General features: G+C 39.6%; 1 protein-coding gene and 1 pseudogene across 3 annotated transcripts in view; one reads left to right on the top strand and one right to left on the bottom strand.

Annotated features, from left to right (window-relative positions):
* Window positions 1-24615, top strand: part of ARHGEF28 (Rho guanine nucleotide exchange factor 28) — a 319529-nt gene that overhangs the window by 178845 nt on the left and 116069 nt on the right. The window contains exon 1 of one of the 3 annotated variants that reach the window (XM_032278487.1): window positions 13497-13954. The exons of the other annotated variants lie outside the window; for them this stretch is intronic. Within the exon in view, the coding sequence (XP_032134378.1) occupies window positions 13870-13954 (85 nt within the window). The 5' untranslated portion in view covers window positions 13497-13869. Of the gene's footprint in view, window positions 1-13496; window positions 13955-24615 lie in introns of those variants that run through there. 3 annotated transcript variants of the gene reach the window in all.
* On the bottom strand, window positions 1636-1984 carry LOC116551898 (annotated as a pseudogene).

Below are 24615 nucleotides of genomic sequence, written 5' to 3'. Positions count from 1 at the left end.
TTGGGAAGGCAAAGTTATTTGTATAAATTCTGACTCAAATTGTATTCCTTTTGTTCACTTCAAGGAAATTTTCTTACTGTGGTTGTTGAGGTTTCAAAACCAAGGTTGAGAACCACAGTCAGAGATCCCTGAGAGAGCTCAGCAGAGCTGAAATCACCCCTAACGTACTGGGTTTTCAAAATTTTGGGGTATTAGATAAACAGAGTTCTACTTTTATCTTAACTAATTACAAAAGGAATTAATGAAAGTCCACTGTTATTAGGTTCACAGATTTTCAGTGATTATCACCTGCGAGATCACAGATCTGTGGGAAATGGGAAAACTTTGGGGAAGAAAGTGTTGAAAAAATTTTACAACCACTCAGCTTATGAGATGATTAAACCTTTAAAAGTTAATTATTTTTGAACATTAAGAAGAATCAAGTGACTGTAATTTGCTGTCACAGGCTCATTTGTTGGACTTTAAAGTGTACAGTATGGGATGAAGAGAGTGGGTTGATGTTTACACCAATGTCTGAAGGACGTTACCAGGACCCCTGATGTGTGCCATCAGTACCAACCTACCTCTAGTACATTCTAAATTACCCTTTTCTTTCATTTTACAAGCCAACTTTCTGAAGTGTAATAAGGGAGGGAAAAGTGGCAGTACTTTCTCTCAGCTCTAAATTTTCCTTCTCTGGAATAAGATCCTTGACCCCAAATAAACCAGCTTAGTGACTAAGCACATTTCACGTATTCCATTCCTAAAGATTCCTTCATTTTGATATTTCAATCAAATGATTAGATAATAAACTTCAAACAAGTAGAAATTCTTAAGAAAATGACAATTTATAAAACATGAAACAAATGAAAAATATGAAATATATTCTGGAAATGGTAGTTAAAATGATAACATTAGGGGATTTCTTCCCCTTTTCTTGTGTTGAAACCCTTCAGAATACCTGTGTATACAAGCATTTAAAAAAGAATTACATTCACAAAGGGATCATTGGGCAGCAGCTTGATTGCAGTGTAAGTATGTGCGTGTGTGTGTCTGTGTGTGTAGGCTTGTTTCATACTGAGTATCCAGTGGCCAATTTTTTGGATGGGACTTTAGGGCAATTAAGATTCTGGTTAGCTTTCATGCCAAGCACACAAGTTATAACAATTTATTAGTACAATTTGCTTTGCCTTTTAGAGTGGCTAATTTAAAGGACATTTTAACGAAACATGGCCCCATACTTGAAGAATGGGCAAGAAGGCCAACAAAATTTATTCTTTTCTTCCTGCAACTTCACCAAATAATTGACTTGGAATCAGAATTAAAAGAACATTTGATATTTATGAAATGTATACTTACTCTGATACTTCTGATTAGCTGTGCAACAAATTCATGACAAATTACCAGAATTTTTTTTTTTTTTCTGAGACGGAGTTTCGCTCTTGTTACCCAGGCTGGAGTGCAGTTGCATGATCTCCGCACACCACAACCTCCGCCTCCCGGGTTCAAGCAATTCTCCTGCCTCAGCCTCCTGAGTACCTGGGACTACAGGCATGTGCCACCACACCTGGCTAATTTTTGTATTTTTCATAAAGACGGGGTTTCACCATGTTGACCAGGATGGTCTTGATCTCTTGACCTCGTGATCCACCCGCCTTGGCCTCCCAATACCAGATTAATTTTATTTTATTTCTTCAGGACTGGGGTTTTTTGATGATTTCAAATTTAGGATCTTCGAATTTGAAATTAAGTAACGTATTCCTGTCTGCTTTAAGCTTTAGAAGCTCACTCTCCAGCTCTTGCTGGTGCTCTGGGCCAGTATCAGCAGGTCCTCCGGATCCCTGTCACTTAGATTTGTATTTACAGTCTTGTCCATGAAGAGTTTCTGTATGGGATAAAGTTCCTTGTTAAATGCCACTGCCGTAACACCAATGGTTCTCTACAAATTGAGTGAGACTACTGACCGAATGACAGAGGAAAACCTGAAGTGCTTCTGAAGAATCATGGTGACTCTATGTGCCTGAGCCACCACCACTGCCACTGCTGTCAGAATTTATTCTTTACATTATGAGGCTTTACTGAAGATGTGTCACTAAAGTATAGGGAGGAAAGATACAATCAGAGGTCAAACAGGAGACCCACTAGGAAGCAGTCTGTTGTTTCTTCATAATATTTTAAAATAACAGAAAATCAGAATTAAGAGTTAAGTTGGGCTGGGTGTAGTGGCTCACACCTGCACTTTGGGAGGCCAAGGTGGGAGGATCACCTGAGCTCATAAGGTCAAGACCAACTTGGGCAACATAGTGAGATCCCGTCTCTACAGAAAAATTTTTTTTTTCAATTAGCTGGGCATGGAATGTGCCTATGGTCCTAGCTACTCAGGAGGTTGAGGTGGGAGGATGGCTTGAGCCCAGAAGGTCAAGGCTGCAGTGAGCAATTATTGCACCACCGCACTCCAGCCTGGGTGACAGAGTGAGACAATGTCTCAAAAAAAAGAAAAAAGTCAAATCGAAGGTGTCCAGAGCTTGAGAAAACTTGGAATGAGCTAGGTAGTTTTATCCAGGTTCTTGAGATTTGTCTGCCAATGAAATTTCAGCCCATCTAACTGAGATGAATTTATCTTCCACCCAGGTGACAAATGGAAACCTCTCAGGGGGTCCACTCTTGAGATCTTATTAACCCCACGGAGACACTGTTTTTTTTCCATACTGAATCAGAACTATTTTCAGTATACTTCAGTTAGTTTCCTCAGAGTTACAGAGTTACACGGCAACTTCACATAGTAAGAACTTAAGCGAAATCAATGGAGCTGAATGCAGGACTTGAATTCTATGTATCTGAATATAAATGCAAACATTCTTTCAGCATTAGTTCCACAAACATTTAGTGAATATAGATTCTGTACTTGTTGCTCCCATTCTTTAAATTTTTCAAAATAAACTTTACTTTTAAAGTTTTATTTATTTTTTAAGTATTTTTAAAGTTTTTTTTTTTTTTTTTTTAAGTTTTAAAGTATGTAAGCCTATAAAATAGGCTTTATTTCAATTCCTTACTTTTTACCTGGTTTCTGTTTTCTATTCCAGGATCCTATTCGGATCAAGTTGCCATTAATAAATACTAGTCAGGAATTTTGTAGAATGTCCCTTAATTGGGGTTTTCTGATTTTTTTTTTTTTTTCATCATTATACTGAGAATTGTGGGTTTGGGGAAGAAGACCCAAAGGTAAAGTGCTGTTTTCATCACACCATATAAAAGGTACATACTAACAGAGTTCTTTGTCACTGTTGATGTTGACCTTGATCACCTGGCCGCGGGAGCGTTGGTCTGGTTTCTCCACTGTAAAGTTATTCTTTTCACCTCTCTTTCCACACTGTGTGTAGCCCACACATAAAGAAAAAGTTGGGAGTTAATCTGTATCCTTGTGGGTGTGGTATCCTTGCGGGTGTGATAGCTACAGAAATTACTTGGAATTCTTCTACATGAGAAATTTGTCTGTTCCCCCCATTACTTATTCAGTCATTTATTTATGTCTATATAGAGTCATGGATATTTATTTTGCACTTTGGGTAATAATCGAATACTACTTTATTTGTTGTCATAGTGTTCCATTTTTGGTAGCTGGGAACTCTTTTAGTTGGCTCTTGTATCCTTTTCACCTACCACCAACATTGTATGTATTTTTTTTTTTCGGGTGGTGAAAGTGTTCTTTGATTCTTGAATTGTAGATACACGACACTATGCATTTATCAAACCCACAGAACATTAGAGTGCACAGAGTAAACCTTAATGTATGCAAATTTAAGAAAACTTTGAGGTTGGAGTATCCTAGGATGGAATGCAGAATGTGACAAAACAATCTAGCTGTATTAAAAATGTATGCAATTTTGGGAGGCCAAGGAGGGCAGATCACGAGGTCAGGTCAGGAGATCCAGATCATCCTGGCCAGCATGGTGAAACCTCATCTCTACTAAAAATAGAAAAATTAGCTGGGCATGGTGGCGGGTGCCTGTAATCCCAGCTACCTGGGAGGCTGAGGCAGGAAAATTGCTTGAACTGGGGAGGTGGAGGTTGCAGTGAGCCGAGATTACCCCGTTGCACTCCAGCCTGGCGACAGAGTGAGACTCTGTCTCAAAAAAGAAAAGTGTGAAATAACCTTACCAAAGGGAATTTTGGGTATAGTAGGGGGAGGTGCAGATCTATTAACTTTGGAAATGAGTAGAGTCTATAAGAATAAAGGCAAAAGAAACTGTACAATAAGCACTGTCCTCTAGTTGATACAGTTTTTTTTTTTTCTCACAGGCAAAAAGGTTAAGAATTTTGATACCACTCTACATGTATTTCACAATTAAGTAAATGGATTGCAGCTAGTAGCTGCCAGGTTTCTCTCTTTTGGAATGGGTGCTTACAGATAAGTGGGGGGAAGAGGCTAGAGTGATCCATGTGGTAACAGATTCGAGTTATAGATATCAACATGCACTCCTGTTTAGCTAATACAGATACACACAGTTGAATATAGAAATATTTTGTATATATGTGTATATACATAGGTTAGGATACATATATATGTTTTCTTGATCTGTCAGTTAGGAGTCTCTAGAAGGAACCACACCCTAGAAGCATATATAAGATGAGCCTGCCCTTTTTTTTTTTTTAAGTGAGTTTTATCTATCATATTTTATGTGAATTTTAGCTTCAGATCTATGGAATTTACAGCTTAAATAAATGTAATTATTAAACTCTTTGCTCATTTGATACTTCATAGTTAACTTATTTACATGTGGATGACAATATAAAATCTATAGTCAGTTAAACTTTAATTTTAAAATTGATAAGTCTGTGAACAAGTCTATAGCATGCAAGATGTTTTCTTGGAAGGTTTGGGAAAATTGGAATGGAACATTATTAGTTAGATGCTGCTCTCCTGAAGTCCATGGGTTCTTCCTTCTAGGAGGGATTTCTTCTCCTTAGGGTACATCAGGCACTTCCCTATCCCTGCGTCCCTCCTCTGTCCAGACTTGGGGCTGTTATTTTTGCTTCTCCCACATCCAGGGCCCCCCACATCCACTCTTTGTGCTGCCTCTACAAGATAAATTCAAAATTCTTCATAATTTATTATTCAGAACCACTGAGCACATTTGCCCTAATTCTTTCCTTTCAGGTTATGCTCAGAAACTTTAGCATTTAAAACAAAAAGAGCTTCACCAAAGTTTCCTGTTGTTTGTTCTTTTTCTTAAGATAATCATCTAGGTAGAACTTACATCTGTAGCAATATTAACCATTGGTGGTGGAAGCTTTGACAATATAATTATTTGACATGTTGCTTCAGTCAGGAAATCTATTATTAATTTTTATTAATATTAATATTTATTAATAATGTATTATAATTATTACTATTTTCCTGCCCTGAGGTGTGTTGAGTATTTTCTTGTTTTCTTATTACATGTAGACATATGTCATAATATGAGTAATTTCTTCTTGCTGGGCTTCTATGTGGTATTCATTTTTTTCTCCTTAGAGAATAGGGGATGTAAAGACCACATCAGAACCTCTGCAGATGCATATAGATTTTTTGTTGTTGTTCAAATAAATAAAGGTAATAGTGATAGATAAGAAATTAAAACATTTTGTTTTAAGCAAGATGGCATTATAGACAGTGGCATCATGTGATTCCAATTTATGACAACAGTGGTTGTACCAGGCTCCCAATTCATGTCTATTTTATGTGAATTCAATTTTATGGGCTCTGTAAAAAATAGAAAGCAGGGAGGGGAGGTAGGGAGGAAAATAATAATTCATAGCTAAGGGTGGCTGCACTCATCATTTGACTTTGAGAGGATAAAGTCTATGGTGAGTGTGACACTGCAGATGTGAATGTGCTGTTCCTACCATGCTTCTCAGAGTGACAGCGTCTTGGCACAAGGGTGAGAGCCATGCTCACAAAGATCTTCATTTTCTGTACAACATAGCCTCCCTGTGAAAATTGCCTGTTTCACCTGGTGCCTGACCGCAGTTAGCTCCGCAGAAGAACTGCTTGTGTTGAGCTTGCAGAGAGATGACATGGTAGCTTCTAAAGGGATTTTGAGGAAGTCTTTATTCATCCCTGATTTTCACCTTAGGATAGAAGTTGAGGCTGCATTTGATGAAGCATACATTAAATTGTCACTGCACTGGCTCAAGTTATCCAGGAAAGGCTTATCCTAGCCTCAGAGGCCTTGCTTCCTTTTATCTGGATTTTTTATGACTTTCTAGGAACTACGTCTAGTAATATTGAAAACTGTGGTGTCTTGGTGACTTAACAATGAAGTAGAGAAGTAAAGCAAATCTTCCTCTTCGAGCCCCTTCACTTCTTCCCCTCCCTTCTTCCCCTCCTCTTTTTTCTGTATTGGTATGATTTTCTTGGAACTTCTTTGCACATTGCCTTGTCTCAGTTTTGAAAATCAAACAATTACTCCTGAGAGTCAAATTGAGACTATTTCAGTGGCTGGGAGCCGTGGCTCATGACTATAATCCCAGCACTTTGGTGGGCCATGGCAGGCAGATCACTTTTGGTCAGGAGTTCAAGACCAGCCTGGCCATGGTGCATGCTTTGTAATCCCAGCTACTTGGGAAGCTGAGGAGACAGGAGAATTGCTTGAGCCTGGATGGCGGAGGTTGCAGTGAGCCAAGATCACATGACTGCACTCCATCCTGGGTGATAGAGACTCTGTCTCAAAAAAAAAAAAAAAAAAAAATTGTTTCAGTGTCTATAATGTAGAAGAGTAATATATGAAAGGGAAACTTTATTTACATTCACATTTAAAGCTTGTTGAAAATTTACTTAAGTTCTTCACTGTTATAATCTCATTGGATCCTCACAATAACCATTTAAATTACAGGTGTTATGATTCCATTTCATGAGACAACTAAGGTTTAGAAAATGTGAATGACTTGGTTAGGGCCCCTAACTAAGTGATGGAGCCATTATTTGAGCCCAGATATATATGTCTCCCAAATTAATGATTTTTCTTTTTAGCTTGTTGTACATTAAAAATGTAAGTATCCAATCATGGATATTGGCCTGAAGTTTTCTTTTCTTGCTGAGTCTTTGCCAGGTTTTGGTATCAGGATGATGTTGGTTCATTGCAGCACTGTTTACAGTAGCAAAGACTTGGAACCAACCCAAATGCCTATCAATGATAGACTGGACAGGGAAAATGTGGCACATATAAGCCATGGAATACTATGCAGCCATAAAAAATGATGAGTTCGTGTCCTTTGTAGGGACATGGATGAACCTGGAAACCATCATTCTCAGCAAACTGACACAAGACCAGAAAATCAAACACTGAATGTTCTCACTCATAGGCTGGTGTTGAACAAAGAGAACACATGGACACAGGGAGGGGAGCATCACACACTAGTGTCTGTGGTGGGGGAACTAGGGGAGGGACAGCAGGGGATGGGGAGTTGGGGAGGGATGGCATGGGGAGAAATGCTAGATATAGGTGATGGGGAGGAAGGCAGTAAACCACATTGCCATGTGTGTACCTATGCAACAATCTTGCATGTTCTTCACATGTACTCCAAAACCTAAAATGCAATAAAATGTATATTTTAAAAAATGTGAGTAAGACACAGTTCTTGCCCACAAAGAATTTTGGGTCCTACTGGAAGATGAGAAAACTACAAATACTGTAATTCAAATCAAAATGTAAATACTTCTTTGAGACTTAATTTCATCAAGGTTGAAAGGCAGGCTAATGTCTAAACGAGGATCAAGAAAAGTCTCCTTTCTAGGTGAGTCTTTTAGAAAGCTGAAACTTGGCCGGGCGCGGTGGCTCACACCTGTAATCCCAGCACTTTGGGAGGCCGAGGTGGTTGGATCATGAGGTCAAGAGATTGAGACCATCCTGGTCAACATGGTGAAACCCCGTCTCTACTAAAAATACAAAAAATTAGCTGGGCATGGTGGCGCTTGCCTGTAGTCCCGGCTACTCGGGAGGCTGAGGCAGGAGAATTGCCTGAACCCAGGAGGCGGAGGTTGCGGTGAGCCAAGATCGCGCCATTGCACTCCAGCCTGGGTAACAAGAGCGAAACTCCGTCTCAAAAAAAAAAAAAAAAAAAAAAAAGAAAGTTGAAACTTTAAGGCAGCAGCATCTTCCCTGAATAATTATAACCTCATGGAAGTTCTTTTCTACGTGATGAATTTTATAATTAAAGAAGACACATTCAGGTGAAGGTATCTTCTGTGAAATCATTCATACTCTTACATGGTAATGGTTGTATGATACATGATGAAAGGGTGGCTTGGGGGATATGCCATTGAATTCTGCTGACCGTAATTGCAATTAGCCAGTAATAGTCACCTGTTGAATATGAATGAGATGTAAATAACATCTTGAATTAATTTAAATGAGAGTATATTGATGAAATGGGGAAAAAAAACTGACTTCAATTACTGTAGAAAACAGGAGGATAAATGACCCACATTTAGAAGAAATGTGTTGGTGAACAAGGAAGTAAGTAAGCTGGCCTAAAAATAAAAAGGGCTGTGCAAACAGTGTTTTTGACTTCACTTTCTAGTTGTATGTTAACTGTTCATGGCTGGTCAGTATAAATCATTTTATTCTTCAAAAAACACTGAAATGGTAAAGCAAATGAGGACACTGGGAAGTCCCTTCTTTTGATATCTGAGGTGTTTTCACATATATCGGTTGGGCGTCTCACATGTATTCGTTAGGTAGTTCAGTACTATTTCAAAATAATTTTGACATCAAGAATCACTTGATACGTAATTGGTCAACAAGGACTGCATTCGGGACAATTAGATTCGGATGAATCTGTCTGGCATCTCAACTAATAGAAATACTTTCTATGCAGGCTTTTCATCTCTCTCTCTCTGTCTGCATTGCCCTGAAGTTCTTCTGCGCTGTTGCTGGTAGTAACAGGAGGAACAGCCTGTTCTAGCAACTTGCTGATGTGGGGTTTATCTACCTCCTAGTCGAGTGACTCTAAAACTTCCATAGGCATGAGGATTGCTTGGGATAGGGGTGGTGCTTGTTGTGAATCATTGCAGACTCCTGGGCCACCCTCAGAGAGATTGATTCAACACATTCTTGGATAGGAATCTCATCATATGCATTTAAAATGAACAGTTTTTCTCCAGGCCCCTACCTCCATTCTGATGCCTCTGAGAAATCCTGCTCCCTACTCTGCTTTCTCTACATTTGTAACCTTCTGAACACTTTCTCACATTTTGACCAACTTAAGAAAACAAGTTAGGGAGACCCTATATATTGCATTACTTTTGTTCCGTTTGTAATTTAGTAACAAACATGTCTCCCTCTTTCCCATAGCATCAGTCAACTGTAAGAAGTATAATATTCTTATACCTTTAGTTAAGGGCATAGTATAGTATAGGTTTAGCATGGGTTGTATAGCAAGGAGCTACAAAAACCACTCCCACCAATTCAGGATGAGGACTTTAGTATTTCTTTTCTTTTCTTTTTTTTTAATTTTTATAAATATACTTTAAGTTCTGGGGTACATGTGCAGATTGTTACATAGGAATACACATGCCATGGTGGTTTGCTGCATCCATCCCCCGACACCTACATTAGGTATTTCTCCTAATGTTATCCCTCCCCAGTCTCCTCACCCCCTATCTCTTCCCTAGCCTCTCCACCCCCAACAGGCCCTGGCGTATGATGTTCCCCTCCCTGTGTCCATGTGTTCTCATTGTTCAATGTCTACTTAGGAGTGAGAACATGTGGTGTTTGGTTTTCTGTTCTTGTGTCAGTTTGCTGAGAATGATAGTTTCCAGCTTCATCCATGTCCCCGCAAATGATGTGAACTCATCCTTTTTTATGGCTGCATAGTATTTCATAGTATTTCATATGTGCCACATTCTCTTTATCCAGTCTATCATTGATAGGCATTTGGGTTGGTTCCAAGTCTTTGCTATTGTAAACAGTGCCACATGAACATACATGTGCATGTGTCTTTATAACAGAATGATTTATAATCCTTTGGGTATATACCCAGTAATGGGATTACTGGGTCAAATGGTATTTCTATTTCTAGATCCTTGAAGGATTGCCATACTGTCTTCTACAATGGTTGAACTAATTTCTACTCCCACCAACAGTGTTGAAGTGTTCCTATTTCTCCACAACCTCTCCAGCATCTGTTGTTTCCAGATTTTTTAATGATTGCCATTCTAACTGGCCTGAGATGATATCTCAATGTGGTTTTGATTTGCATTTCTCTAATGACCAGTGATGATGAGCTTTTTTTCGTGTTGGTTGGCTGCATAAATGTCTTCTTTTGAAATGTGTCTGTTCATATCCTTCACCCACTTTTTGATGGGGTTGTTTATTTTTTTCTTGTAAATTTGTTTAAGTTCTTTGTAGATACTGGATATTAGCCCTTTGTCAGATGGGTAGATTGCAAAATTTTTTTCCCATTCTGTTGGTTGCTGATTCACTCTAATGATTGTTTCTTTTGCTGTGCAGAAGTTCTTTAGTTTAATATCTCATTTGCCTATTTTGGCTTTTGTTGCCATTGCTTTTGGTGTTTTAGTCATGAAGTCTTTGCCCATGCCTATGTCCTGAATGGTATTGCCTAGGTTTTCTTCTAGGGTTTTTATGGTGTTAGGTATTATGTTCAAATTTTTAGTCCATCTGGAGTTAATTTTTGTATAAGGTGTAAGGAAGGGATCCAGTTTCAGCTTTCTACACATGGCTAGCCAGTTTTCCCAACACCATTTATTAAACAGGGAATCCTTTCCCCATTGCTTGTTTTTGTCAGGTTTGTCAAAGATCAGGTTATTGTAGATTTGCGGTGCTGCCTCCAGGGCCTCTGTTCTGTTCCATTGTCTATATCTCTGTTTTGGTACCAGTACCATGCTGTTTTGATTACTGTAGCCTTGTAGTGTAGTTTGAAGTCAGGTAGCGTGATGCCTCCAGCTTTGGGTTTTTTTTTTTTTTTTTTCTTAGAATAGTCTTGGCTGTGCAGGCTCTTTTTTGGTTCCATATGAAGTTTAAGGTAGTTTTTTCCAGTTCCATGAAGAAGGTCAATGGTAGCTTGATGGGGATAGCATTGAATCTATAAATTACTTTGGGCACTATGGCCATTTTCACGATATTGAGTCTTCCTAACCATGAGCATGGAATGTTTTTCCATCTGTTTGTGTCCTCTCTTATTTCCTTGAGCAGTGGTTTGTAGTTCTCCTTGAAGAGGTCCTGCACGTCCCTTGTTAGTTGTATTCCTAGGACACATTAAAGCAGTGTCTAGAGGGAAATTTATAGCACTAAATGCCCACATGAGAAGCAAGGAAAGATCTAAAATCGACACCCTATTGTCACAATTAAAATAACTAGAGGAGCAAGATCAGACAAATTCAAAACCTAGCAGAAGACAAGAGTACTTTAGTATTTCTAACTGCGTTGGAGGTTTTGCATTTCAAAGGACTCTTTTATGGTAGCAAGTACAGCTGAAGAAAAATAACAATATCTCCTGATCCAACACTATTTTGGTTTGGTGATTGTGTACACTAAGGAAGGTCCCTTTCTTTAGTCTACGAACAACTTAGAAGCAGCAAAGGGCCATAGACCTGTGCACACTCCCACTGTTCTCTGCAGCCTCAGGATAATGAGTTTTCTCTACTCAGAAGTACTGTTCTTTTTACAACTGTTGTGCTAAATAAAATACAAATCTATATTTTAAACCTTTTATAATAGTTCTCATAGATGGTTTTGTCAAAGCATGTGTTTTTAATCAGTTGTAAGGTAAAGATTCTTCATCCACAGGGTAAAGGTCATTTACACGGGAGACTGATTATTGTAAATCATTCATTCTTTCAGCAATTGCCTACAGCGTCCTAGGCACCGTTCTGTGCTCTGAAATTGAGAGGGAATGTAATACCCTTCCACAAGATTTGGTATATTTCCTAATTCAAGATCCATATGGACTAAAACTCTTTTACTGGATAGAAGGGCTGAAAGTTCTTATAATTATATCCAGCTGGTTGAGAAAAATATGTACTTACTCATCAAATAAAAAGCCACAGGCTTGGCATGGTGGTTCACGCCTGTAATCCCAGTACTTTGGGAGGCCAAGATGTGTGGGTCATTTGAGGTCAGGAGTTCGAGACCAGCCTGGCTGACATAGCAACACCCCATCTTTACTAAAAATACAAAAATTAGCCAGATGTGGTGGTACATGCCTGTAGAACCAGCTACTCAGGAGTTTGAAGCAGGAGAATTGCCTGAACCCAGGAGGTAGGGGTTGCAGTGAGCAGACATACTGCCACTGCATTCCAGCCTGGGCAACAGAGTGAGCCTCTGTCTCAAAAAAAAAAAAAAAAAAAGCCACAAAATAGAAAATGTATTAATATTTCTTTTTACTTAATTGCAATCCTTGTAACTATACTCTAGTTATATTTTGTTTTAGATGTATGTTTAGGTCACAAACTATATAAAAACAGCACTGATTTATTTATTCTGATTTTGATTTAAATTTGAAATTAAGTGGTCTCTCCCCTTTCTCCTGCTCTCCCTATGCCCCTCACTCAACCCCTACCCAATCAGACAGGATTAGCTTTCATGGAACAGGCTATACAGCTGTTTTCTTACACAGTGTGGCACTGACAATTTAGGAAATAATTGAAGCAAAGAAATGAATGTTAATTAAGACACATACTGTTAGCTTCTAAATCTGCAGACTTGATCTTCATATTATTTCCGATGTCCTTTAGTTTATTTGGACATCAGATGACCTCGAAAAGCAAAATAAAACATTTCTTGCTATTGTTTCTACTAAAAGGAATGCTTAAAAGAGACTCCCCAATAACATTTGGGACATCCTTTTCTCCACTGCAGATCTTGGCTGTTGTGTTTGGGCTTATTTGGGGCATGCGTATTTGTGTGCCTATAGGCAGCGGAGAAGTGAGCTTGAGCAGTGCCACGATTTATGGGGAGGCAATAATGAGCTTCTCCTGAATGCTAATTACTGGAGAATTGTTCAGGGAGACTGCAAGAACTGTTGGTTTGTGGTAAATTAGTCACCAGCTCTATTGAGATGGACTGAAAGTTTAGATCAGAGCTATAAAGGCGCCAAAATCCTGATAACTGACAGCCAAACTTGGTGACAGTACCAATATGGAATACCCCAATTGTGCTAAACAGTGGTAGATAACTTTGTATGAATCTAATGAAATGAGTACAAGCTATATAAAAATGAAAACTTCCAACCACATTAGGATTAAAAGGGCAGTGAGACTGGATTGTTAAATGAATTATCAGAGCTGTTTTGGTTCTTAAATCCGAAAAGCTGCCCAAGCTGCCAATGGCATGAGAGAATAGTCTGCTCTGGAAAGAGCTCTTCCTGGAGTCTGCTGGCCTTCATTTGCCTGGGGATCAAGCTTTCTGGCTGTCCACACACATAAACCTCAACCTTTATCTAACACGGCACTGGGTGGCTCATGCAGGCTTTTTTTTTTTTTTTTTTTTAAATCACAGGCAGTCCTCTTTTAATTCCCAGTTACCTTCCTTCTTCATTTCCATTTCCAGCAACCAGAAGAGAGGAGTTAATGATTCATTTGCTCCCAATGACCTTTTGAATAAGTGGACTGCACTGTTTCAGCCAAACTCTTAGCTCCCCCGCCTTCTCCCTCCTTTCCTTCCCTAGTTTGGCTTTAATATTTACAGCCTCCTTGTCTGTCTACACGCCTGAATGCCCGAAGGAAGCAAAACATTTATTGCCTTTCCCTCCCCGGTGTGCAGGAGCTATTTCATCCAGTCTCATTCCTCCCTTTACATCACACGGGGAGGCTTGCCTCCTGGCTGGGGACGCCCCAAGTTCTTCCCGAGTCTCTGCTGTTTCATCTGTTGATTTCACCAAAACAAAAAGATGGATTCTGACTCCGACTCACCTTTTAACTACTCGTGGCCTTCCTTTCCCAAAATGAAGATTCGAAGAAGGGCATCTAAACAAGGTAGATTGCAGTATCTTTTCTTTCCTTGACAAGCAAAACCAGACATCCTATTCTTACCTTTCTTTTCCTTGTTTCTTGGCCAGGCTGTTTTTCCAATGTAGTGCGTGTTTATGCGTGTCTTTAGAAAACTCTCACTGTACAGACACATATAGGTTTCTGAGGCAAACCTACTAATTCGTCTTATGTTCCTTTCATTTTGAATCGACCTACCTCGGTGTTATTATGTATGTGCAATTTTCTTTAGAAAAAAATAAGAGGAGTTTAGTACAAGGTAAGTGTTTTGGATTCACTTAATCACAGTTGCCGTGGAGTTACCTTGACAATAAAGAGTCCTGTTGATTTAAACATGTTCAGTCTTTGTGGGATTTGCAGAGAATACGCATGTGTTTCACACCCAGTTTCTGTGTCTTTTGTTTTAGTTTTCAAGTGTGTAGTAATTTAGAAAAATATTTTGTAACTAAGAAAATTTTTCTATTTTATACTATTTTACTGATTTTATAGGTGTTATAAGGAAAGGATTTGAAAAAAAATAATTTAAACACAAAAGCCTGTATATCTTCAGAGAATATAATCACATATTAACTAGTTTACTAAAAATAATTGTCAAGTAAGTTAAGTAAAATCCTTTACTGCTGAAAAAATAAGAGCCATTTATCTGAGCATGATTGATAACGGCATGGGTTTACATTGCTTGTTCTCTCTTACTTGCAACCCATTCTTGTTGTAGTGTGGGTCGTGGAAAAAGGGGCAAGCTGGTGTTGGGGCGCAGAAGAGGTGCCGTGAGAAGCTGTTGTCCTATCCTTGGCTGGGCTTAGCTGGTGATAATTGCTGCCTTCTGAGGCTTAAAAAAATAAGATAGTGTCTAATCCTTCCCATTTCTTGTCTTGTGTAGGGGCGTGTCTAGTTATGTTTTTTATTTTAAAGAGAAAAGAAACATTTTTAGAAGCTTACAAGCAGAAAAGGTGTTTCTAAGCAGGTTACCTCTGCAGCACCGTCCTTCGGGAGCATACCTGTTCTAGGGAGCAGGGTGGCTTACCCTGTCACCCTCTGCCTCTTCCAGAGGAGGATGGACGCTAGCAGTTGTCAGCATACCAGCTTAGCTTCAGGCATCTTCTTCCTTCCTTCTGAAATAAAATAGAAGTGTTTGTTTGGCTTGTTTGCTGTTTGGCTTAGATGAAGGTCAACTCCAGGAATAAGATGTGTTTACCATCTAGGGCTAGTAGAAAGACTCAGCCTGAACACATTTTTCATGTTGCTTAGCTGCCATCCTTCAAATTCTATCGCTGAAGACTTTAATAGCTTATATTCAACATACTATTTTTAAGACATTAAAATTAATGTTTTAAGAATTAATTTTATTTTTTATCTAAGAAAATTGTTTTTTCTATTTTATTGATTTTATAGATGTTGTAAGGAATAGACTTAAAAAAATTTCAACATAAAAGCCTGTATATCTTTGGTGGATATAGTCATATATTAAAGGGCCATGATATATGTAACTTACCATTAAATTATTCAAGGTACAAATATATATATTATATATGTAAATATAATATAATATATATATATATATATACACACACACACACACACACACAAGAGCACAAGCATGTGCTTATAAAAATAAGCTTGTAGAAAATGGAGTAAAATGTTAACAATATAGAAATCTGGGTAAATAGTATATATTGTTATTCTGTGCTGCTGTTATTCTTTTAGCTTCTCTTTTTTTAAAAAAAAATTAGTGGATTTCTTTCAGCTTTTCTGTATGTTTGACATTATTCCCAAATAGTTAATTGCTTTTCAGAGAGGAGATACACAAAGTCATTATGACTTTGGAGTGAATATTATTAGCTCTGGTCTGTTGAGAGCTGCTTGAGGGTAGGTGCCATTCTGTAGAGTCCACCAAATCTCTGTGCCACTTCTAATCCAGTTAAATTTGGGGACTAATCTGCTTTATTTAGTTTTGTTTTTATGTTGCCCAATGTTGTTGGGGCCTGGGCAGCCTTATACCGTGGAGAGACATGGGATTGATGATGAGGAGGCCAGTGGAGAACTTTGAGAGTCCATTGAAATTGTAGGGAATGCATTTATTGTGCTCTCCTTTTAAATCCAAAGTTGGAGGGTGGCCAGTATGAGCGGCAACAGAAAATCATAGCATAGCTATGTATAAATTAAACATGATTCAAGTGAAAGCAGGTACCTGGGATATGGAAATGATTAACTATTTGCCACTGATAAAAGATGAGTGAAAATAAGGTTGGTAGCAGAGGGGTGGGGATTGTTAGACCATGTTCCACACTTGCGTTCTTTGTTAAATCATTGTGATTTAGTTATGAAGCACAAGTTTGGTCATGCTATAATGCTAGCTAGCAGAGTCCCAGAACCACAGATCCTTAGAACCTAAAGGGCTCTAGAGATGATCTGGTCTAATCCTCTCGTTTGACAGATGAGGACAACAGTGACGTGAGGGGAGTTATTCACATGTTCAACAAGCATCTGGGGTGGGGGGGGTGCCAGGCACTGTTTTTGAGGGTATGGTGAAGTAATGACCCTGACAGATGCTGTCTCTGCTTACAGGGATCTTAACCTGGGGACCCATCTCCCAGGACCCAGATGTGCCCCCTCCATATAGTGGAAGAAATATCGAGGAACTTGATTTTTTAGCCTGATGGTCAGTTTGGGAACTGTGGTCTCTTGTCACCTAGAGGATATCACAAGTATTTTTGTCAGTCTTCACAACTAAGGTGGCTTGAATTTCTTAATCATTTTTCCCTTCCTTCTAATCACCACCAACATCATTCTCAGATGTAGGTTCAAGTCACCTGAGAAATCATGAAGGTGGTTTTGAGGGCTTGGAATTACTGGCTTGTTGGCAAACCTCTCTTGAATTTGGTCAGAAACAGTGTCATGTCTTATGTTCTCTCTTGTTTTTTCCTTGTCCTGACCTCCGTTGTCAATATTTCCTTTGTTTTAATATCTCCTTCTGTCGTAGTTTTCACAATTTTTTTTTTGATAGAAACGTGGACACATACATATTACTAGCTTGTACAGGGAATGATGTGAAAATTTAGAGCAAGGATTTGGTAACAAGAGGAAAATACCATTAGCGGAAACCCACTAATACCATATTTCAATTAAAAAGTGTATCTAGTACTTTCTTATCCTCATACCTTCAGAGAGAAGATAAGAGGATGTGACTTAGAAGCAGTGCCTTTGAAAATGACCCATGTCCAGAGCGGAGCATGATGAAAGCAGTTAAAACCAGGCTGCCCAACATGTACTCCTGGGGTTCCCAAGAGTTGGCTTGTTCCTTTCATAGGCAGCCCTAGGACTGACTGTATGAGCAGCCCAGTGGTTAATGATTGGAGTGGGCCAGAATCCATTACTGTTCCACTTCAAGGATTCCAGGAATGCCTGATTTTCTGTTTTGTTGTTTTTTAAAGTAGGAGATTCCATCAAGAAATTTATAGCTTATTAATCAAAGATTGGAAAATATAGGCATTACCTTTACCCAAGGTTTTCATAATTGTCATTTCTTTAAAATGTGTACTTTAGTATAAATAATTAGGCCCCAGGAAATGTTGAAATGTTCTTTCTCTTATGACTTTTATCCACTTGTGTAACTTCTCTCATTCTCTCCTTCCCCAGCTCATATCATATGTTGCCTCTCCAATGACACATAATGTGAAAAATGTTTCTCTCTCTCTCTCTCTCTCTCTCTTTTTTTTTTTTTTGCTGGTGCAAAACCAGGTTACAGTTGCTGAAGAAGGCAATGCATGCCAGAGAGCTTGACAACCTTGGACAGCTTATTTTCTCTAATCATTATAAAAATTTTCTCTAATCATTATAAAAATAACTAATATTTATATGGTATCCTATTAATCTTTACTAAGCTATAGTACATGCTTTACATGTATGATATGTGAGTCTCAAAATAACTCTGTAATACATATATTATCTCTGTTTTAGAGGTGAAGAAACTGAAGCTTAGAGAGTTTTACAGTTATTCCCAAAGTCATACCAGGAAACACAGGGAATGGTAATCATGGTAGAATAAAGAAGGAGAAGGAATGAAAGAATGACATATGCATAATGTAGTTTTTACATGTGTTGTCTTGTAAAAGACCTGTATATTAGATGTGACTGTCACCTTCATTTATTAACTGGGGACTCCAAGGCTCAGAGAGAAGTGTGTTGCCACAAATTAGAGCTAATAAATGGCAGAGCCAGGCCAAGAACCAGGATACTCAAGTGGTTTTGTTCTTCCTGGTATGTTTTATCGCCTCTCAGTAGAGGTAATGGATGGTAAACTTCAATGGGTAGCTACTTGGGTTCACAAGGTACCATTGTGCCTCCCTGTCTTAGCTTCTCCCTCTCTTTTGTGTATCTTTACTAGGAGAAGTGACAGGGGGAGACTCTGGAGAAGCAATATTGTAGGGTTGTTTATGCATCTTGATGCCTTCCTCCTATACACACATATAGGACTTACACACATCGTTGGATTGGAGTTGGGAACAGATGCACAGATGCCTGGAGCACAGAGTGGTTGGCTTAGGAGAGGTAGAGACAGGATGAATTGGGAAAAGAAGGGGCTGGGAGTGGTTTCCACTGTGACCTGGAAAGTTCACAGGTTTGTCCTGGACAAAAAGATACAGTTAGAGAGATTGGGTATGCTGGGAGTGGAGACCCAAGACCCTGAGACCATTGTTTTGGCCTATTTCGTGAGCTCATTGAATGTTTAGAGGGCAAGTACCTAATCTGAAAAAATAATCCTTGACACAATAATTAGGTAGAGGTATGATGGCATTTTAGAAATGTTAACGATGATTTTTAAAGGTGACTTACTTTTATCTCGGGCTTGTCTTTTCTTCTTTCCCTTCCTCCCTTTTGTGAAGTTTCATCAGATGTATACATGTATGTGGATATGTGTGTCTGTGTTCAGTCTAAAAACTCCCCAAAGGACAGCTGAATACCATAGGATGAGTAAGTCACTAGAGAAATCCTTATTAAGGAAGAGAAACATTTTCCTAAAGGTGACATAACCTGCTAAGATTTCTTTGGCTCTCAATGAAGAGAGTGTTTAACCTCATACAGAGCAATTTCAATTCCAGACTCTGCCTAGAGGCCTACCATTGTCAGCAGAGTAGAAGAGGCCCATTGCAAACTCTTTGCCAAACAACATAACTGCATACTCTCAATACTACCTTTAGTTAAACAAATACTTTGCCAAATTTTTGAAAGTAAATTTTTCTTTATTTTTGGCTGCTCAAATTCTTGGACAAGGTATCATTCTCCATTAATCTCTGCAGGTGGAAGACAGTATTACAATTTACTGTAATTGTGTTCTTGTTTGGGGGATTCCTCTTCCTCACTCCTGGTTTTAGGGAAGGACAAATGATTATTTATTCAGATACATTAATTAATTACAGTAGAAAGTGATTAAGTCCCATAGGAGAGATCAGGAAAAATTACTGTCAAAGTTCAAGGCAAAGAGGCTAGGTTCAAGTTGTGGGCATCATGAAAAGAATGTCATTTTAATAGGCTATAAGCCTGTGGTGAACTTGGTGGGGTTTTAATGCCAGGATATTCTCTCTAAGTAAATGGACAGAATCAGACATACATAGAATGTATCAAAGTGATAGAATACAGCCTAGCCTTGTGGCCTGTTGATTCATGGCCATACAGATATGTAGAGGTGCCAAATGTTGTGCTGGCCTGGAGGTTTAGTTTTACATACTTAGTATGTTTCTTCCCTTTGCTCTTTAGGAGGTGGCCCCTTCATTACTCTGGCAATAGGTCCAAATGATGCTGCCAACTTCTCATGTGACTTTTGCCTTGCTGATTGCAGTAAGATGGGCAGCCCACCCAGACTGGGCCAATCACAGCACTCCTCCTGCCTGGGCCACAGTGATTGGCCTGGGTTGGGCACATGATTTAAGCATAGCCAATCAGAATTCTTCCTTGGGATTATTCATACTGGAGATTGGTGGGAGATGTCTTCTTTCTTGGGTGGCAATGCTGGATAGATTGGAGTGAAAACCTTTAACTGGAAAAAACCAGCTGGTAGTAGGAGGAAATGCTGTAAATGTGTAGAGAGAAGTAGATGAATGAGAGGGTCCTGCCTGGGTTCCAGGCCCTTGTTGCTGCCCAGCTTCCTACCTCTCAAGGCTTGGATGCTTAATTCTTTTAGTTCTGTAAGCCATCCTCACATGCCTTCCATAAATTGCCTCTCTCTTTTATTTTTATTTTATCAAATTCAGGTGAATGTTTTTCCCATTTTCAACTATTAATCTCCAACTTGCTCTTTAAGATGCAGCTTGAGTATCCTTTTTCCAGGAGGCACTCTCTGAATTCCCTTGGAGTTCAGCATTGTGTCTCCTGTGCCACTCTGCCTTGCATACATTTTTAGGATAGGCCCTCTCATTACTGTATTACAGCTGTATTAAACCTCTATATCCTAAGACACTGAATTCCTTGAAGGTAGCTAGCCCATTACCACTTGGATGCCAGAAAGTAGGCAGTAAATATTGAAACTGTCTCATGGCACAAATTTACCCACGCTACACCCAGATAGTCTTTATCTACAATTGATCTGATCATCTTCATGGAATCCTACTGTATAGGCAGTGGGGCAGGGGAGGGGAAAGGATGTATTTTAGTCTAATGTAGAAAACTTGGTCTGATATAATGGAAATAGTAATTTTTGGTGACTGATCAGTATCAGTATTTTACGTAAGTAAAATATTCAGTGTCTCAAGTTTCTTCCCTCTCCTACTGTTCCTTGTCAAGCTGCTGTTGAATGTGATTTCCTGGCAACAGTGGAGGTTAATGAGGGGTGGAGGTGGAGGGACGGAAAGTCCCAATCCTTCAGTCTACACTGCACCTTCTGGGTCCTTCTGGGTTCTGCTGTGGCTTGACTAGGCTGGCGCTTCCCTGAGGCATGACTGCATTATTACTGGCTGTTCTGGCATCTGTGATAAAGGTCAGCAGCTAGGATTGTGGTGACGGTCAGGACCTGGTGATTCTCCTGGTTTCACGCTGACTTGGCTCCACCCTGGCTTTTACACTACAGAAATCTTCGACTCTCTTCCCCTGGCCTCTGACCCAGATGCTTCCCCAAGAAGTGCCTGCCATCTGGTCTCCCTTTGCATCATGATGGGCCTCATGGAAGGACACAGGTGCTCAATTCAGGCCACTTCCTGTTCTTCTCATAGGCCTTTGGGATTTATGGGATCCCATTCTCACCATATAGGTACCTGAGAGTGGCCCAGGAAAGCTGAGCCCGGCCCCACTGCCTGACCTTGCTCTTCCTCCAAGTGTGCTTGGTAATGGTTGTCCTCATGATGGTATGGGGTAGCCTGCAAGGTGATCTACTGCAGAGCCCTAGATGGAAGCAGGAAAACCCACCTACCTTCAGAGTGAATGCCCAGCTTATTTCACACTGTTCCCCACAGGCAGGGAAATCACTTGTCTGATCTACTTGGTCTGCGTCATCCCTGACAATGGAGAGTCCTCCATCCCTGACAATGGACATTTATGAATGTTGACAAATCCCACATCCAGGCCTCATTCATCCCCACCTACTCGGTGGTGTCTCAGAGTTGCTCAGGATAATGGAACAGGATTCAGGAATTAAGTAGGGCTTCTCAACCAGAAGAAACAGAACAATCTGGAGGAACGCCAGGTAGTACTTGGCTTTCATCATTCATTCATCTATTTGCCCACTTATTCATTCATTCAAAATGTTTCTATTGAGGACACATAAAAAATAAGTGAAAAAATGCATATTTCCATGGAGAATTCTCTATTTTGCTAGCATAGTTTTTTTGTCTATAGTAAAACTCAGTTACTTTTGAGGATATTTAGGTGGGCAAAAACACATATGGCTCTAGGGATGGGCACTGGAGAATGAAGCTTCTCATGAATTTGAAAAAAACTAAATTATTTTTGTGTGCCTGGGTATTTCCATAAAATTATAGGGGATTTGAATTATTCGTAGAGTTCTTTGTGATGATGACGTATTGGGCATCTTGTTCATCAGTTTGTTTATATTTTTGGAGTCACTTGAAGTGGTCTTGTCAGAGTCCTGCCACTTCATTTGAGGTCTTTTGGTTTTATTGTGGTTTGTATATATCCGTTTTTTTCCCTGCTCAGTTAGCCAATTTTTCCTTTATGTGGACTAATTTGCTTTAGGCCCTGGAGAACTCCATCAAGAAGGAAGGGGCTTGTTGATTAAATCTAATCATGCCGAAGTCCACACACCACACATGACTGCGTATCTGCTTGACTGCTTGAGGGAAGCAAGTGCAGAAAAAAGTTACTTGTGCATTTGAAAGTCCTTTTTCCAAACATAAACACATGGACTCTTGAAGGCTACTTAGTGCTACGACAGTGAGGACTGAGGGCTTGGAAAGATTGGGTTTTGTTTTCAGAGGACAGCATTTTCTCCCTTCTCTTGACTTCTCTGTGTTTTTCCTCTATTACAAGGGAAAAGCCTTGTTTTCTTCTTCAGTAATTTTGATTAGTTCTCTCAAAACAGTAGAATCGGACTTTTTTAAGGATCTGGTTTTAGAGACCCAAAGTGTACTTGTGATTTAGGAGGGGGTTTAAACTGTGTTTTTCTAGGGCAGAGGGAGGAGCTGGAGAAACAGCTCTTACTCCCAGCACCTCTGGAAACCACTGGCTCTGTCCCCAGCTGTTACTGTGGTTAACAGGACTGACCTGAGAGGCCTGACCTCCTTCCAGGGACCACTTTTCTTTTTAAAGGATCCCAGGAAGGTGAGGTAAGTTCTGAGGGTAAATTGGGTTTTTGGATTGAGACTCTAGTTTGGTGAACAGAGGTTCCCTGGGTTCTCTCAGATACTCTTGGTACATGTTAAAATCTACAGAGTTACTTTAGCTTACATGTGACCCACAGGAAATTCCTGGGCTGAGATAATTTTGGAAGTTGGATGGATCCTCTCTGTAGCCTCAGGTCCAACTCACAAGAGTAAGGCCAAGACTAATATCAGGAAAAATTTTAAGAGAACCATAGAAGAGGAATGGGCAAGGAGATGAATGCTAGTTCACCCCAGGAAATGTCCCCCCACCATTTTCTTAGAGACATGGTCTCACCCAGGCTGGAGTGCAGTGACAAGAACATGGCTCACTGCAGCTTCTAACTTCCAAGCTCAAAGGGTCCTCCCACCTCAGCCTCCTGAGTAGCTTGCATATACAGACATGCGCCACCACATCCAGCTAATTTTTTTGTAGAAACAAGGTCTTGCTGTATTATCCAGGCTGGTCTCGAACTCCTGGGCTCAAGCATTCCTCCCACCTCGTCCTCCCAGAGTGCTGGGATTATAGGAACCAGCCACTGCACCCAGCTCATAAATGTTCACCTTCATTGTGAGGGTAGTTTTTTTTCTTTTTTCTGGGTCACACTAAGACCATTGATGAAAAGGACTTTCTATAAACTTCAGAACTTGGCAAAGATTTCTTTGAATTAGGGAATTTGGGAGATTGGATACTGCAGCAGGTGGGCTTTGGTCTCTGTCGGCACTATATTTGCATTCTGGTTCAACCACTTAATAACCTGGGTAGGTTAATCACTTTCCCTGGGCTGTAGCTTTCTTGTCTACAAAATAAATATGATAACGACTCATGCAGTTATGGAGAGTGAGTTTGGCAGATGGTTAAAAACAATTCTGTATGCTCTTGGGTAAAGTGTTTCCAGTTAATACATTTATACATATATTATCTGATATGGTTGACTTACTGATAAACTACCATTCTGCATAAAATTACACAGCTTTTCTTTACTTAAGAGACATATTAAAAATATGACTTTTGCGGCTGGGTGCAGTGGCTCACACCTGTAATCCCAGCACTTTGCAAGGCCGAGGTGGGTGAATCATCTGAGGTCAGGAGTTCGGGACCAGCCTGGCCAACATGGAGAAACCCTGTCTCTAATAAAATTACAAAAATTAGCCAAGCACAGTCAGTGGTGCACGCATGTAGTCCCAGCTACTCTGGAGGCTGAGACAGGAGAATCTTGCTTGAACACCAGAGGCAGAGGTTGCAGTGATCCGAGATCGCGCCACTACACTCCACCCTGAGAGACAGAGCGAGACTCTGTCTCCCCAACCCCCCTCCCAAAAAATGACTTTTTCAAACTTGTATTTTAGATGTAAAGATGGTTATTGTTAAAAATGTAGAAATTACACATAGTAAAGAGTTGAAAACAGAAACTGCTTATACTCTGTCACCAAGAAATAGCAGTCTACAGTTTATCTTTCTGGTCTTTGAGTCTTGAGTATCTTGATGTTGTTGTGCTCTTAAACAAAATGAGATAATGTATCTACTGTTCTATGAATGTTTTCTCAGCAAGACTCATAGGGTCATATCACAGCAGCAAACTGCCGGTTGTGAATAGCACAGACCCAGGAAGTGGGCAAACATATCTGGGTACAAGTCATATTGTAACACATTAATGAAACTTCTTAATGGAAAAATACCAGACATTGCTCAAATACCATTTTCTTTGGTTCAAGATAGGATACTTGGTAACCCTAATTATTACATAAAGGACTTTGAACTATATAGCAGAGTGTCTGCATAGAGCTACCATTGATTAGCTGTGTGATCTTGGGAAGTTATTTAAATAGCACCACAGTTTCTTC

The sequence above is a fragment of the Sapajus apella genome, unplaced genomic scaffold (assembly GCF_009761245.1).
Source record: "Sapajus apella isolate SASKATOON/1434 unplaced genomic scaffold, GSC_monkey_1.0 scaffold1, whole genome shotgun sequence".
Lineage (NCBI taxonomy): Eukaryota > Metazoa > Chordata > Mammalia > Primates > Cebidae > Sapajus > Sapajus apella.
This window is presented reverse-complemented; position numbering and strand designations above follow the sequence as displayed.